Below are 16,766 nucleotides of genomic sequence, written 5' to 3' on the forward strand. Positions count from 1 at the left end.
GAGAAACGAAAATCAGCCTTGTAGAGCCCGTGTTTTATCTCTTTTAGCCTATTGGTTCCCCACTTTATTTTCTAGAAGATACCAGAAACTTCTAAAAGTCAATATTCTGTATTCCCAGTTAAAGCCTAATCCAAAAGTTGCTTCAGAGGCATTAGGCTTGTGTCCTTCCATGTGGGCCGGGAGACCTCCACAAACACACCTACCACCTGCCAAACCCCGGAGTGGGAATTGGTGACTCAGGGTAACAGTGACTCAGCTTCCTGAGGTAGCCATGGGCTTGGGGAGGAGGTGGGTGAGGTGAGGGGTCATTGTGTTATTTTTGGGGAGGGCTGGAATCTACTTTTAGTTACCTTAATGCTTCTGAGCATGTGTTCTGGCTACCTCCTCCAAACAACACCCTTAGCACCTCTCTCTCTCTCTGTTTATCTGTTTATGTCTCCACAGCTCCCTCTCTTCACCTCTCCTCTATGCCTTCTTTCCTGCTCTCTTCTTTCTCTCCCTCCTTTTGTCTCTTCCTCTGTCTCTTGGTATTTCTCCTTTGAGGCCCTGAAAAGGTCATTCCTGGAATCAATAGACCAAAGTTGAATGTCTGAGAGTAGGTGTGGCATGGGAGGCCGCACATCAGCTTCTGCTCAGTTCAAAGAATGATTTAAAAATTAGAGATAATATGGGAATAGGCTCCATAAGTAGGTGGTGAGCTCCTCATCTCTGCATGAGATTGACTCACGTATGAGGTTGATCCCTTCCTGACCGGGACAGCATCTCTCAGGAAGGCGGTAAGAGGAGACCAATACAGTGACATAGGAACCCAGCCCGTGTGCTAACTCCTTAAGCCAGGGCAGGGTGGGGTGTTGACTTGGGTTTGTGATTAACAGAGAAGAAGCAAACAAACGTAACTGGAAGCATGGATCCTATTTAGCACTCAACTCAGAGTACCAGGAGACTGGCATTCTCTCCCCAGCTCCACTGGGAATGAGCTGTGTGGCCTTGGGCCCCTTCCAACCCTGAACATTCTGCAACGTATATCTTTTCCTCTAGCCTTGCTCTTCCCTTCTTTCTTCTCCCTCTGGGTGCAGTTGGATTGTATGACATCAGAGCCAGTTCTGGTTGCAGAAATGAGTGTCGCTGTGGGTTGGGTAGAGCAGGGTCCATTTTTACCCAACCACCTCCGCTGCTTTCCAGACATACACACACACACTGCTGTATCTCAGCTTCAGATTCCTCTGTCTACAAATAAGAAAGACTAGTGGGCATAATTACCATTTGTTGAGAGCTCAGTAAGTGCCAGCAGATGTGTTAAGAGCTTTCCACAAGCCCATTGTTGCAAACATGAATGTAGGACCACTAAGAGACTGACTGTATAGTAGTTAGGCCCTGGGTTCATGGGGTGAGCAGTTCAGCATGAGCAGCCATCTCCAAGTGCCATGATGGTGAGTCATTCAGATGCTCATCACCCTCAGTCATGTGTCTAGCACTCAGTGGAGGGAAGTACTATGCACCAAGAGGGTCAGCTGCAACACTCATGGTGAAAACTGCAAAATGGAAACACAGACTCAAGGAATTCCAGAACTGGAAAGGGGCTTGGAGATTGTTTCATCGTAGGACCCCTAAAAGTTCCCCTAACATTGGAGCAATGAGGACATTAGGGCCCTTGATGGCCAAGTGATTGGTCCAAGGGCCCACAACAAAGGTGCTGGCAGGAATTTGGAGAGCAGACCTCTAGCTTTGGAAAGGGCTTTCATGCACCAGTGAAAGCCCATGCCGTCTTGTTAATACGGTGGATTTCACCCACATAAAACCTTCTGTTTCATTTTTATGAAATACTAGCCTTTGTGAATATGGTCCATAGGGTAATGCAGAAGATCATTCACTTCTAAAACCAGGTATATATTGTTCTTCTGGGCCAGGGGACTGGTAACCTTAAACTTTCTCTCCCAAGGTGGAGGGTGAGAAGTAATAGTTTTTAAAGTGGTACTAAGAGGGGCTGTGACTCAGGAAGCCACGGAAAACCCAGACATGTGTTACATTTAGCACATCCGCCTTGGGTTGTCAATGTGAGGTATTCTGTTTTAGTGCGAAAAAGAAACTGACAAATGAAAAAATGTGGCTAGGGTAAGAGAGGTTGAGAGGAGAGGGGAATGGAAGCAAAACAATTCACAGGATCCATCATTCCTATTCAACAATGGCTTTGCAGAGCACTTCCTCACTGTGTGACCTTGAGCATGCTCAAGGTCTCCTGTTTCTGTGACCTCACACCATCTCCCCCAGACGACTGTGGGGAATGGGAGCTCACCATGTGTAAAAGTGCATGCAAGTGAAGTTGCACTTCATTGAAGGTTCAGGTCCCAGAGCAATGACAGAAGGGAAAAGTGGGTCGCACCCCAATCCCGCATTCCAGGGCCTTTGCCCTCCAAGAACCAGAAACACTGTCTTTTGTTTTCATTTTGCATTTAGGCTCTGACCTCCTTTTCTCTGAGATTATAGAGATTGATGGCGAGTTTGAAGGGGAGGCAGAGAGAAGCCACAGAGTACAATAAACAGTTTTTGGTTTTGCTTTCTTCCCCTCCAAGAGGATAAAGTTGAGCTAGTGGAATTAAATATATGTGTGATGTGACACCACTGTAATAAATAAATGATGTTATGGATCTCTAAGTCTGTCTCTACAACTTAAGACTTAAGTCGACCATGCCATTTACATTTTCTAACTTGAAGGTTATGGCCGTGCTTCCCAAACTTTACCATGCACACGAATCTCCAGGAAATTTGTTAAAATGCAAATTTTGATAGGGCAGCAGACCTGGGAGGGGGCTGGAGAATTTATATTTCTAACTAGCTCGCAGGTGATGTTGACAGTACAGGTCCAAGGATGACACTTTTAGTAGCAAGGAGCTACAAAGGCATAAGGTTTGAGATGAAAAACATCAACAGGCAAGTAGTAGAGGCAGATGATTTCCTTCTGAAAGTTCTAAAAATGTAAAATTTTGTATTCAATCCATGACACCCCTGATTTTGGGAAGATGTGAGCTTTTACCTCCTACGATTAGAGAGGTCAGTCATTTTGCAAAGAAGAAAGGGGAATTCCTAGTCTCTTACCATTCTTTGTTGGATCGTACTGGGCACAGCCCACTGCAAGCTTCTCCAGCTGAGCACAGCACCTCCATCTCCCATCCATCCAGAAATTAGGATGATACATGGGCACCAAACTGTTATTATTCTTTGTTTCTGAAAGAGATTAGCACCAGTAGAAGAGTTATTTTCAGGTTAGTCTATCAAGGGCTACCAACTTCACAATTCCCTGAGATTGGACCCTGCATAAGCTTGAGTGAATAGTACATGTTGGATTTAGGCATTACCAGATCTGGGTTCTTGTCTGGCCTTGCGTTAATTGTATGTCCCTAGGTTGGACAACACCCTCATCTGAGCCTCAATACACCCTCTGATCCTAGACTGGATCAGTGGGCCCTACAAAAGCGCCCAAGGGGCACTGGGAAGACTGAGTGGGAGGGATTCCGGCCCCTTCATCTCTCCCACCTTCAACCACAGGAATTTTGCTTTTATCCGTTCTAGATTTGTGGCTTTAAAGTGAGATTTTGGTAGGAAAATAAAAAAAAGGTTCTCCTGCTGAAGAAAAGAAGTATAAGAAGTGGAGCTCTAGATAAGCCATCTCAAATGTTCCTTCCAGCTCTAACATCCTGTGAGTAAAGCCCTACGCAGAGGGAGACTAGCCAGTGGACACAGTTGGAGCCCTTTTGATAACTTTTTACTTTAATGTTTATACCGAGCTCCATGACTTGAGAGCATTTTCCAGCTTACCCAGCATTGGCCCGTTCATACCCTATTTGAGACAACGACCTTGGAAGAAGATAAGAACTGTATTTTTATTCTCATTTTTCAGGTAAAGGCATCATGGCTCCCAAGATTCTAAATGGTTTACTTACTCTTCATCCTTATAGCTACTTAGAGACAGATTAATATCTGAACCCAGTTCTCCTGTAAACCCAAGGCTCTGGGCAAAATAACAGTACCACCGATTGAGTGCTTTCTTGGGTATGGTTCTAAGTGTCTGACATGTCTTAACACGTTTAATTCTCACAATAACCGCGTGACCGATTGTTATTAGTCAGAATTTATAGCTAAGGAAATGGAGGCCCTGGAAGGTCGAGGAACTTGCCCCAGGTCACAGACTAATAATTGGCAGAGCTGGGATTTTCACCTTAGCAGCCTGGCTGCACCTCTCACGTATACCCACTATGCTGGTTCAAATGATGCTGCCAGGGAGGCAAGCCTAAGAAATATCCTTCCTGCTGATCTGAAAACCTTTAAAGCTAGCTAACGTTTATCGGGTGCCGACTCTGGGCCAGGCTAGTTCCAAGGGCTTTCCTCGCAGCAGTCCTGGAGGCAGGTACTATTATTATCGTTCCCTCCTTCTTTCCTTTTTTATAGACGGGGAAACTGAAGCACAGAGCAGCTGAGGACGTTGCCCTCGCACACACGGTTAGTAAGTAGCAGAGTCAGGATTCAAACTCAGGTCATCTAACTCGAGGGCCCGTCCTCTTATTCTTCACACTAGACCAGGAGTGGGCAAACTTTTTCTGAAAGGGCCAGATAGTAAATATTTTAGGTTTTGCTCACCAGCAGGCAAAATCGATATGTTATGGAGGTACTTCTCTAATCCTTTAAAATGGGACCATTTAAAAATACAAAGACAATCCTTAGCTCAGAGCCTTATGAGAACAGGTGGTAGGCTGGATTTGGCTGACCTTACACTGTACTGATTGTTGCCCCTTGGGCCGAGGGTGAAAAGCTGGAATCCAACACGACCACCAAAAGCAAGCAGTATTTGACCACCCGCTGCCCTTTATCTTACTGTGAACCCCAAGCCCACTAGAGGATCAAGGGATCTCAGGGAGCCATTGGCAAGGAGAGTCATTACCTTCTTTAAGGGCCAGAACCCAGCGCTGCCGGCTCTCACGGTCTGGAGCAAACACATACAGGAGGTAGTTGTCATGCACAACCTGGAGATACACACAGAGTCCAAGGTGAGCCGTGCGCCCAGAGGTGGATGACTGAGAGCAGGCCCATCTGGCGTAGGGAGCCGAGAGTGGGGCCTCAGGTGTTTATTACTTAAAGGCAAACATCTGGGTGATTAGGAGATCAGTGTCCTTTTTATCCAGATATTTGAATGCTCTGCAGACACAGGGTGTATTTCCACAGCTCAGACTATTTGTCTGAGATTCCATGTTATTAGTAAGCCATTGCTAAATTAAAACAGCGGGACAAAAACCTCTCCATGTGACAGCATATTTATTTCTCATATTAACTTTTAAGTGATTAAAAAAATCTTTCTGGCATATGAAAGAGTAAAAAATTAGATGAAAAATGTATAATCGAGATTTTAAAAACTTATTTTGAAATAATATAAGACACCCCAGTGGTTCCATAAATAGTACAGAGTTCCTGTGTTCTTTTCACCCACCTCTCCTTAATGATAACATCTTATTACATAACCACAGTACAGTTTCAAAACCAGGAAATTGGCATTGGTCCAACACTACTAACTAAAGTACAGATCTTCTTTGAATTTTACCAGTTTTTTTTCATGTACTCTGTTTTTTTGTTTGTTTTTGTTTGTTTGTTTTTAAGTAGGCTCCATGCCCAGTGTGGAGCCCAGTGCAGGGCTTGAACTTACAACCCTGAGATCGAGACCTGAGCTGAGATCAAGAGTCGAATGCTTAACCAACTGAGCCACCCAGGTTCCCTTTTAATGTGCTCATTTTTTTTAAAGATTTTATTTATTTATGTGAGAGAGAGAGAGCACACAAGAGAGTGAGCATGAGCGGGGACGGGGGCGGGCAGAGGGAGAGGGACAAGCAGACTCCCCACTGAGCCCAACGTGGGGCTCTACCCTAGGACCCCGAGATCATGACCTGAGCCAAAGGCAGACATTTAACCAACTGAGCCACCCAGCATCCCCTAATGTACTCATTTTTAATTGGAATTTTTTTTTTTAAGATTTTATTTATTTATTTGACAGAAAGAGAGAGAGCCCAGATAGTCAGAGTGGCAGGCAGAAGGAGAGGGAGAAGCAGGCTCTCCACTGAGCAGTGAGCCTGATGCGGGGCTCGATCCCAGGGCCCTGGGATCATGACCTGAGCCGAATGCAGACGCTTAATTGACTGAGCCACTCAGGCGCCCCTAATTGGAATTTTAATGACAGGAAAATACATGTTATTCATTTTACTTTCATTACTAAAAATTTCAACTCATGGAGGTCAACTTTCTAGTAAGAAAAGAGTCCTTTTCTGTGTCACATTAAAAATGGAATATTTACCTCTCAAATTGGTGAAGAGGAACAGTACCCTAGAAGGTACAAGAAGATATCCACTGCTTCAGAGTCATAGATGCCAAGAGTGAGGACAAGATTTGGACAGTGTCATGACCTAAAGACAAATGATAACCTCCACCAGCTCTGTCCAGTAGGACTTTCTGCAATGGTGGAAATGTTTTATTATCTGTTCTGTCTAACACACAGCTATTGAACATGTGAAATGTTCATTCATTCAGTGTGGCTTAGTGTGACTCAGAAATTTTTAATATTGTTTAGTTTAAACATTAAACATCCACATGTGGCTAGTGGCTACTGTATTGGATAACACAACTCTAGCTAGTTCTGAGATTATAAAATTTGAGTCTTTTTGTCCCAGAACTTCCAAACAATTTGTAATCAAGTACTACAATCTGTTGCCTCAAAACATGAGTAAATTGTACTTAAAGAATATTAGGTTTGGGGCCATTGATAGGTTTTTTTTCCTTACTCTAGGAGCAGAGAATTGGGATTTTTGTTGAGGTAGGGAAGACATGAGAGTAAGGGAAATGAGGAATGAAAACTTTTTCAAGATTTTATGCTTTGTTGAATAGAATGAATGAATGAATGAAGGAATGAATGAATGAATGAATGAAAGAACACAGCAGCTTTGTTGCGGGCTTTGTTGCGATCTAACTATAGATCAGAGTCGTTCCTGTCCCACCTTCTAATACAATGACTGAGGATTTCAACCATTGTCCCAGGAATGGGGAACTAGTTCCCTCAGGTGTAGTGGACTTACCTGAAATGGATATTTATAGTGGCATGGGATACTAATGTCACTTTTCACAATCTCGACACATTTGATTCGGGAGAGTTCAATGGAGCCCTTCAATGTGCGCTTTTTCTGTGGGGAAAAAAAGCATATTCTATTTAAAGAAGAGAGCAGACAGTATTTTTGTCCAGGTTGCTTATGGAAATCCACTACTAGAAAAGATCCATTAGCTTTGTAAACTAACCCCCCCATATATCCAGAAGCTATTTCTTGGCCCTCTGGGCCTCAGAGAGACATTCTGAGCAGATTCCTGGGAGAACATGCCCTGTGAATTGTCTCTTGATGGGGTGACTGATTTTTACTCATTGAGCCTTGATGTCTTATATCTCAGTGACCTTTTGACAAACAGCAGCCTTGTAAGTGGGGTGGGGAATGCAGTATGGAAACCGACTCCATGCGCCCGTTCTCTCTGTTTTGTGCCGACCCATTGCCTGGCCTGGATGGTGATATATACCTTTAGTGGCACCTTTCTTTCCTACATCTGGTTCCTCTAGGTCCCTTATATTTATCAACCGTCCCACAATGACACCCCTGTAGGACATTCCTGACTCTGCTCTCTAACTATCTCTTCTTTACACCCCCATCATCTTACTGGCTTCACGTATCATTTCCTTGGACATTTGCTAGGTTTATTTCCTTGGTAATTAATTTATATTATGGTCACATGATGGTTATGATCTATAATGATGTTACATATTACTCAATTCTAAGGGTCCTTGTACTTTGAGAATGGATCCCAGGGGATGTCACCCAATGGGATAGATTCTACTGCTAACTATCAGGCTGCAGGGCTAGTTAGGGGAAAGCTTTTGTGGAGCAGAAGCCTTTCACAAGTGCCTACAATGAGGCTTCCATTGAGAACAGAGTTTAATTCAGCTATGGAACCAGCTGCAAAATACTGCATTACACCTTATCTTTTAGAAAGAGGTAGCAAACGGTGGTGAATTGGACAAAAGGTTGAAAAGGACTAGGTTCAAAGTTGGGTTCTGTTTCCTTATTGATTTTCTGTCTGGATGATCTATCCACTGATACAAGTGGGGTATTCAAGTCACCTACTATTATTGTATTACTATCAATCTCTCCCTTTATGTCTGTTACTATTTGCTTTATGTATTTAGGTGCTCCAATGTTGGTTGCATAGATATTTACAATTGTTATATATCCTCTCATTGTATTGGTCCCTTTATCATTATGTAGTGTCCTTCTTTGTCTTTTGTTACCATTTTTGTTTCAAAGTCTCATTTTGACTGATACAAGTATTGCTTGGATTTATGTGTGTGTGTGTGTGTGTGTGTCCATTTGCATAGAATACCTTTTTTCCTCCCTTCACTTTCAGTCTGTATACATCTTTGGGTCTGCAGTGAGTCTCTTGCAGGCAGCATATAGATGAGTCTTGCTTTTTTTTTTTATCCATTTTGTCCCCCTATGTCTTTTGATTGGCACATTTAGACCATTTACATTTAAGTAATTACTGATAGATGTGTACTTATTGCCATCTTATTACTTGTTTTCTAGTTGTTTTTGTAATTCTTCTCTGCAAAGTTGGCTCAACCTCTAACTAGCTCTGTGACCTTGGGTAACTCATCTCACCTCCCTGAACTTTAATTTTTATATCCACTAAGTGAGGATATAGTTAATGCCTACCTTTGCAAGATTATTTAGAGAATAAAATGGGCATATGTAAACAAATTACTTGGCTTATAACAGGTGCTCTCAATAAAGAGTACTCTCCCAGTTAAAGAGGTTAATGAAGTCCTAACTATGGTAAGAGAGCCATGATATGATAAAATTCTCCAGAAGTGAGCTCAGTTTGTACTTCCTATTTTTTTGAAATCCAGCCTAGTTGCTGGCCTTTGCTTGGGCCAGAACTGAGATGAAAAAATGCCTTGTGGTGTTTCTTTTTAAATTTTCTTTCTAAAAACTACTTTATTCATTTTTGAAAGTACAGAAATTATACATGTTCACTGTAACAAATAAAATAATATGGAAGTATGTTACGAAAACATTTATAGTGTCATATCATTCCACCCTTCTCCACAACCTTGAGATAGCCAAGGTTAACCATTTGGAATGCATTTGTCCTTCCCACACACACTTATAGGATATATACAAACAAAAACAATCATCTGCTCCGCACAGTGGTCTACAGCTTGCTTTTGTAATCTAAGGATGTATTAAAAGGTCAGTTTTCCCTTAAAAACCTCTGAAAACATGTATCCTTTGAGCTCAAAATATCTTCTCATTTAGAGTCTTCCACAGCTAGAAATACATGGCTTGGTTCTGCCCATAATCATAGTTCTTTAGGATGGTTAATCTGTTTTTTAAAAACAGAAGAGCACAAGGGAGCTGCCTTTTCAGCAACCTTCTGCCACTGTGGGTAAACAGGGAGTCTGAGCTTTGAGGTTATCTTGTTTTTTTACCTCTGTTGCATTATTTCCTTAGTAGTATACATAGTAAAATGCAACAAAAGGCTCATGGCAGTAGTAGGACAACTCTGTTTGCAAGACATGTTTATCCTTGGAAGCCACTAAGTCCTGTTCTCCCTGAGAGTGAGGCCAGGACATCTATCACCATATTCCTAAGGCATAGTGACAGGCTTACAACAGGTGCTCAGTCAGAATGATATGAATGGAGGGCACCACGCTGAAACACAGTTTAAACAATCTCAGTCAGATTTAAGGCTAATGCATTTAATTCTTCAGGAACTATTTACTGGGGACCAGCTATAAGCTAAGTGCTGTTATGAGAGCAAGAAATAGAGAGATGAACATGGTAGATCTTCTCATGGAGCTCACAGTCTTGTTGAGAGGGCAGACAATATAAACAAGTGCCATAAAGAGAATAGAGCAGGTTGATGTGACCAACTTGTGGATAGGGCAGGCCTGTCTGGGGAGAGGGCCTATGAGAAAAGATCAGGGAGTTGAAAAAGGCACCAGAGATGATGTCTGGGGGTGTGGGGGTGGGTAAGCACCCTACACTGAGTTCACAGCAGGAGCAAAGCCCTAAGGTAGCAAAGTTCTGGATATGCATTTGTTGTTAATAGCCTAGGATCATCATAATCAGGGTACAAAATGGAGGTAAGTATTAACAAGAGTTTGAGTAGGGATAAAGATTCTGTGTGCTGTTTTAAAGCCATGCTGTCCAAGAATAGCAGAATGGGAACCATATATGTAACTTAAAGATTTCTAGTAGCCACACTACAAGGAATGAAAAAGAAACAATAAAATTAATTTTAAGAATATATTTGTTTACCCTATTATATCTGAAGTATTATTTCAACATGTAATCAACATAAAAAACTAATGAGATACACTATTTTTTGTACTAAGTCCTTGAAATCGTGTATTGTAGAAGACATCTCAATTTGGACCCACCACGTTTCAAGTGCTCAGCAGCCACACGTCGCTATGGCTCCATTATTGGACGGTGTGGCTTCAGGATATCCAAGGAGGGCTTCTCCTGTAACCTCAGATTATCTCTCTTAATCTCTTAATATTCATTGACTTCAAACATGGATTTTAAGAGACACCGTGTTAACAGCCGGTCAGGTGAGCTGGCTATTGGGTTTGTTCTTCTGTTGGAAGGGATTTCATGTTCCACCATCAAAACTCACTCTTTTTCCTAAATGAGTTCCCTGAGGTGGGTTGTCTTCAAAGTTCACAAGATCTGATACGTGGTAAACAAGAGTCCAGCTGTGCATCCCCCCAGCTGGGGACTGGGGAGTAGCCTGTCAGTGAGCTAAACACAGTTCCATCTCTGAGAAATGGTGATTGCCTGTAATCATCCCAAACAACTGTGCTATTTCTGAAAAATGCCAGGGTAAACTTTCCAAGGAAACCACACAAGAGCCATCAGGAAAAGAGAGACACCAAGTAAAACCTGCTCTCATTCTTACTTCTCATTCCATCTGCATCACTCGGGGTGAAGGTCACAAGACCTCACTTGGCCTTTGTCTCTTTTCTTGGCCATGTTCAAAGCTACACTGTCTTCATATTCCAAAGCTTCCACCTGGACACCTGATATGTGTCAAACACAACCCAACAAGATGCTAGTGTCTACATATTTGCATAAAGGCAAGCTTGTGCACGCAGCTTTTATATCCCCTTTCTTTTTATGTTAATATATTATACAAAATAGAATTTTAGACTGTGAGTTTCAAAAAGAGAGGCAGGGAACAAAACCAAAATAAAGGACGATTCACATTTTTGAGCACATCTTATACTTCAGGCACTCAACAGGCCAGCGCCCATTTGACCTACGATCTTGCAAAGTATCATTGCCCCATATTGCAAGTGAGGACCTTGACATTCAGAAAGGCCAAGTCTCTTAATAAGTGGACTGGAAGGCTACAAGCTCAAGTCTATGACTCCAGAGCCTGAGCGCTTAACAACTATGTTTCATGGCTCTTGCACTTGCCCCGACTTTCCACAGGAGATTTTCATTCCCCAGACTCCAGCTGAACAATCAATTGCATGCTCTATACTCTGAGCTGTGGTCTGGCAGGCATTTGTCTGTGCCCTCTTTGATCGTGCAATGCTTATGCTGAATTTGAAATGGGGAGCACATTCTCTGCTTCCTCAGAATGGTAAGTCCACTTCACTCCTATTAACATTGGCTCTTTTGCTGCAACAATGTCCAACAGATGTGTCATTGAGAAGCTAGGTATTTGATACCTAAGAAAGAAGATATCTCCACCCTCCTGAAAAACAGCCGAATTTCACCTTTTTGCTTTGGAGAGGCAGAGTGGGAGAGGATTGGAACTGTCAGGCCCGGTAGACCTACATCTGCCTGACCAGCTGTGCAACCTGAGGCAAGTGTCTCAACTTCTCAGTTGCCTTGTTTTTTTTAAGTGAGAATGATCATAGTCCCTGAATCATTGGGCTAATTTAGAGGACTTTAAAAAAAACCACATAAACCTACTCACAAACTCATTCAAATGCTAAACCAATCACTCAAGTGTTACTTCCTTTCCTTCTCCAAATACTGTACATAAAATAAGATCTTGTTCACTTGTCTTTATGTGTCCACATTTTGGGGGGTGATTTTCTTTTGGGCAAATATGTAACCAGGAACCACCATTTGGGAGGGGCAATGTTAATTTTTAACTGGCAATACTGGTGATTTTGACATTCCGGAGTCATTTGTTTAATTTGTAATTATTTGTAAAATCAAGCCAAAACCACGAAAGGGGCCTATTTCCTGGTCTTCCCAACTGTGTTACATTTGCTCTCAGAGGGCTTTTGCTTTCTGCTTTTCCTCCCACTCGCCTATCAAAACCTTCCCCAAATACTCATTCACCAAGGGTTTAACTTACTGAAAGAGTAAAGCTTGGCTTGCTTCAGAGGAGTTTGGATTAGGACAGATATTAGAAACTGAAGCCAAGAAAGAGCTTCAATAATGGAATTTCAGGCATTAGCTGTGAGTGTATTTTTCAAAAGGGAGTGATGCGTTTTAGACTTTTCCAGATCACACTGTAAAAGTAGCCACATACTGCCTTTATCAGAGTTTCTTTATGATTAGAAAATCTTTCTGGTGATGATTCTAACCAAGGCATTTCAAATATTTTGCTCAATGCCTTTTCTGGCCTGTAGTACATTGTACAAATCTGAAATCACACAATGACACAACTGAAATTAAAACTGATGTCCTGTGAAATGAAACTTAAGTGACTGATTTGGGGGGGGTTGTCCCCTTTCCAACACACACAGCAGAATGCCAGTTCTAAAATGGGTTTTAGGGGTCTTCCTGGATTCTAGTTGCATCTTCTCTGCAAAACATGCTCAAGGTAGCCCATGAATTCGCTCCCAGTCTCCCGACTCAACAGAAGTCTTTAATGACAAAGGGGACCTCATGCTGCAGGTGAGAAAAGCAGAGATTCAGGACTTGCAAAAATCATGGTTTGAGTCTCTGGGGTGACAAGTAGCACAGGGCAAGTCGTCTCAGTTCTTTGGGCTTAGTTCTCTTCGTTCTTCTTCATTCTTTTAGTTCTTGAGGAGTCATGGGCTTGCTGACAGCCACCGTGCAGGGTCACTGTGACCTGAGCTATGGAAAGGCACCCGGCACATTGCCCAATACCCAATAACGATGTGATCATTACTGTCTCAATGGAAAGAGTAGCATTTTTTAAAACACCAGGGCAATTTGGGATTAGCTGTTGCTGACTCCTCTCTTCCGTTAACCCATATCCACGAAACTTTGCAGTTCTGGGAGAATCTGGAGCTAAGGGGGCAGATTTTGAGGCTCCTGGGCTGACTTAAAGTCAGGAAACTATGATCCATCCCGCACCTGCCTTCTTTTCTTTCTTCTTTCCTACAAGCCCTTTCAGTCATAGCTAAGCCAGAGTCAAATGGCTTTCCTCACCTCAGCTTTTCGCAATGTGGTTTTGGATGAGGCTGGTTGTGCTGTGGGGAAAACACTCTAGCTTCCCTTAAAGTCTGCCATCTTGTCATAGTAGCACCCTGACTACCCAAGAGGAAAAAGTGAGGATTTCACTCAAAAAAAGAAGAAAAAGCAAGAAAAGGAAAAAAAGATAACGGACTATACTCTTGTATAGTTTCCAGTGGGAAATTTAGGATCCTTTCTTAAAATTATGAATGTATTTCTCACAAGATGCTGTTAAGAGTTACTCGTAGCAATGGTTCTGGTGTTCGGGAGTAGGAAGTAGAAAGAGAGCTTTGCTTTTAACCTCACATCCTTCTATACAGTTTCACTATTTTACCATGAATATATATTTTTATTGTATTTAAAAACAGTAATACTCTTAACAGTAAGAAAGAGAGAAAGAAGAATTTCCCTTATAGGATTTATCCGATAGAAACATTTGTTCAAAATACATAAAGATGTAGGGAAAAGGATTTCACAACAGCATTATTTATTTCACTAAAAACCTAGAGAAACTTAAATATTCACCAATAGACAAATGGTTAAATTACTTATGGTTCATCTATCCTGTGACTACTCTGTAGCCATTAACAAAGAGAAAGCAATTGATCCAGAGGAACAAAAATATATGCATTAACTGAAAAAAGCAGGTTTAGAGCCATAGATGGAGCATTGTCTCATTTTTGGGGAAAGAAATAGTAAAACATATAACAGTATATGCAAAACTCAAAGAAATAATACAAAAGGAACACTGCTAATACCATCTCTCTCTCGTGGGTGGCACTATGGCAGACTTTTGCATGTAAATTATATATTTCTGTAATATTTGAAGTTTTTGCAGTGAGCATGTAAATTTACAAAACAGAAAAATAAAAATAATATTTTAAAGCAATTATACATTTAAAAACAAAACACTGTACAATAACGTTGGCAGATGACTATGGGAGAGGGCTGAGGGGTACACGTCGAATACTGGCTGTGCAAAATGTAGCTCTTTGCCCTTGTGACCTCCCGACCCCATTAACAGTAAGTGGCAGCTAGGCAGCACCTGTCACCTGCTTTTCTATATCCATGGCAGTTCAAGTTCATGACAGGTCCTCTCATCTTCTTCTTGAGTGATAGCCATTTTCTCCATAGATTCTAAAAAGGCAACTCTGTACTTTTATGTGGGTATATTTATCTTAGAAGTGAAGCAATAATTCAAGAATAATTTCCAGGCCTTGTTCATGTTAGTTAAAGATATTAGTGATCCTAGCCTTAAAAAAGCATGTTTGTTTAGATTTGCTTTCAAAAGGAAGCAGAGAGAAAAGGAGTTATGTAGAAACTAAGAGCAAGAAGCGAGTGCTATATGCCAGGGTGAAGTAGATCCTCCAGGTGCCCTGCGCATTTTGTCTCTGCTCTGTGAATGCTCTTTCAAAACCTTCCTTCTTTCCAGAATAGGCCCTGTGGATTTTTAATGAGTTTGAAAGAGTATGTTTTTCCACATACCTTTCAAACACTGAAGAGTCAGTAGCCAAAGCATATAAATTAATAACTTCACTGTGTTTCAGAAAATAACCCTAGCACAAAGGAGATGCTCAATCACTATTTGTTAATTGGTTGATTGAAGGAACAGCAGGTAAGGCTAAGTGTGCAGCAGAAAGTGATGAGTATGAACCCTATGACAAAACTTTTAATAGAAATGGTTTGAATAAGATTTCCAGAATGATTAGCAGGTGGATACAAATCTCTCAACAATGAAAACGTAGGTCAAAACTAGTCTGCACAAAGGATTGAACTAATAAAGAGCTCCTACAAATTACTAAGGAAAATGCTAACAAGATTATAGAAAAACAGGCAAAAGGAATAGAAAGTGTTCTTAAATATACGAAAAAATGCTCAAACTTACTACAAAAACAGAAATGCAAATAAGTTATACTGAGATACCATTTCTTAAACCTGTCAGACTTGCAAAGATCAAAACATATGGTAATGGTGTTGGTAAGGTTTTGACAATGCAAGCCTCTCACATGTGGCCCTGGGGAATGTTCATTGGCACAACTTCTTGGAGAATAATTTGGTCATGTTCAATAAAATAACAGATGCAAATATCCTTTGACACAGCAATTCCACTTTTAGAAAGGTCTTCTATAGACCAAGTCTTCTCAACCGTGGCACTATTAACATTTTAGGCTGGATAATTCTTTGTTGTGAGTTTGTCCTGTGCCTTGCAGGATGCTTAGCAGCACCCTGGGATCTGCCCAAAAATGTCAGCACTCCCCTCCCCAATTATGACAACTAAAAATTTTTCCAGACATTGCCAATGATGGGCAAAATCACCCATTATGGACATACTGATATAGAAAGTAACATACAGATGAGGTTATTCATTCCTCATCATTTGTAATAAAAAAAACTGGAAAACAGACTACATGTCCAACATTAAGATAACTTTTTATCCATTCAATGAAATATTATGCCACCACAAAAAAGAATGAAGAAGCTCTTTGTATATAGGTATGGTTTGATCTTTAAGAAGATTGCTAACAAACCAAAAGAAAGGCTAAGAAGTGTGTGTAGAGTATGCCATCATTGTATAAAAAGGAGGAAAAGAAGAACATTTATCTGTATTTACATATATGTGCATAAAGTATCATTAGGAGAACTGATAAGAAATTGATTATACTGATTGCTTTCAGGCCATGAAGCTGTAGCTTAGGACAAGGGTGGGAGTCGGCCCTTGACTAACATTCTGTGACTGTGTTTAAAACATTTATGTGAATGTATTATCTATTCAAGAGTTTTTAAAGAATTAGTCTGTATTTTGCAGAAGATGGCCTAATAAAAGTGGCTATTCATACAGAGACCTGAGATCCAATGGGCATAGAGGCAAGGGGGCAAGAGTTCATTCCACTGACAGTTCTGTTTTGTGAACTAGTATCAATTTACAACACAGAAGAAAGCAATGTGGACAGCAGTAACCTAATGTCATCGAGATTTATAATGGACTTTTCAAAAATTATACCAGCTTTCTCTTGAATTCAGAGAAATTTGGGGGTCAGACATTTGGGGCAGGAGGCTCCCTTGCTCCTGAGTCACAGCTTTCTAGGGAGAGCAGGGGGGCCAAGAAGATCTCTTTTGCCTGTCTCTTCCATGCTCACCTTTCCAAGTGCCTTGGTCTCTATGGATGCACCTCTGTGTCTCTAAATGTCCAGTGGGATTATTACACTTCACTCTCTGAGCAGACTAAGTGTCTGTTATTTAAAA

The 16,766-nt window shown here is 41.3% G+C and overlaps 1 protein-coding gene across 1 annotated transcript in view; it reads right to left on the minus strand.

The window, feature by feature from the left end:
* The window catches only part of ITK (IL2 inducible T cell kinase), a 63,690-nt gene that overhangs the window by 34,978 nt on the left and 11,946 nt on the right, over positions 1-16,766 (minus strand). Inside the window, exons 2-4 of the mRNA XM_045902064.3 lie at positions 7,107-7,211; positions 4,934-5,015; positions 3,094-3,222 (exon numbers count right to left, since the gene is read on the minus strand). Of these exons, the coding sequence (XP_045758020.1) occupies positions 3,094-3,222; positions 4,934-5,015; positions 7,107-7,211 (316 nt within the window). The remainder of the gene's footprint in view (positions 1-3,093; positions 3,223-4,933; positions 5,016-7,106; positions 7,212-16,766) is intronic.

Source organism: Mirounga angustirostris, unplaced genomic scaffold (assembly GCF_029215605.1).
Source record: "Mirounga angustirostris isolate CCGP_5_RB_7025 unplaced genomic scaffold, mMirAng1.0.hap1 SCAF_7, whole genome shotgun sequence".
Classification (NCBI taxonomy): Eukaryota; Metazoa; Chordata; class Mammalia; order Carnivora; family Phocidae; genus Mirounga; species Mirounga angustirostris.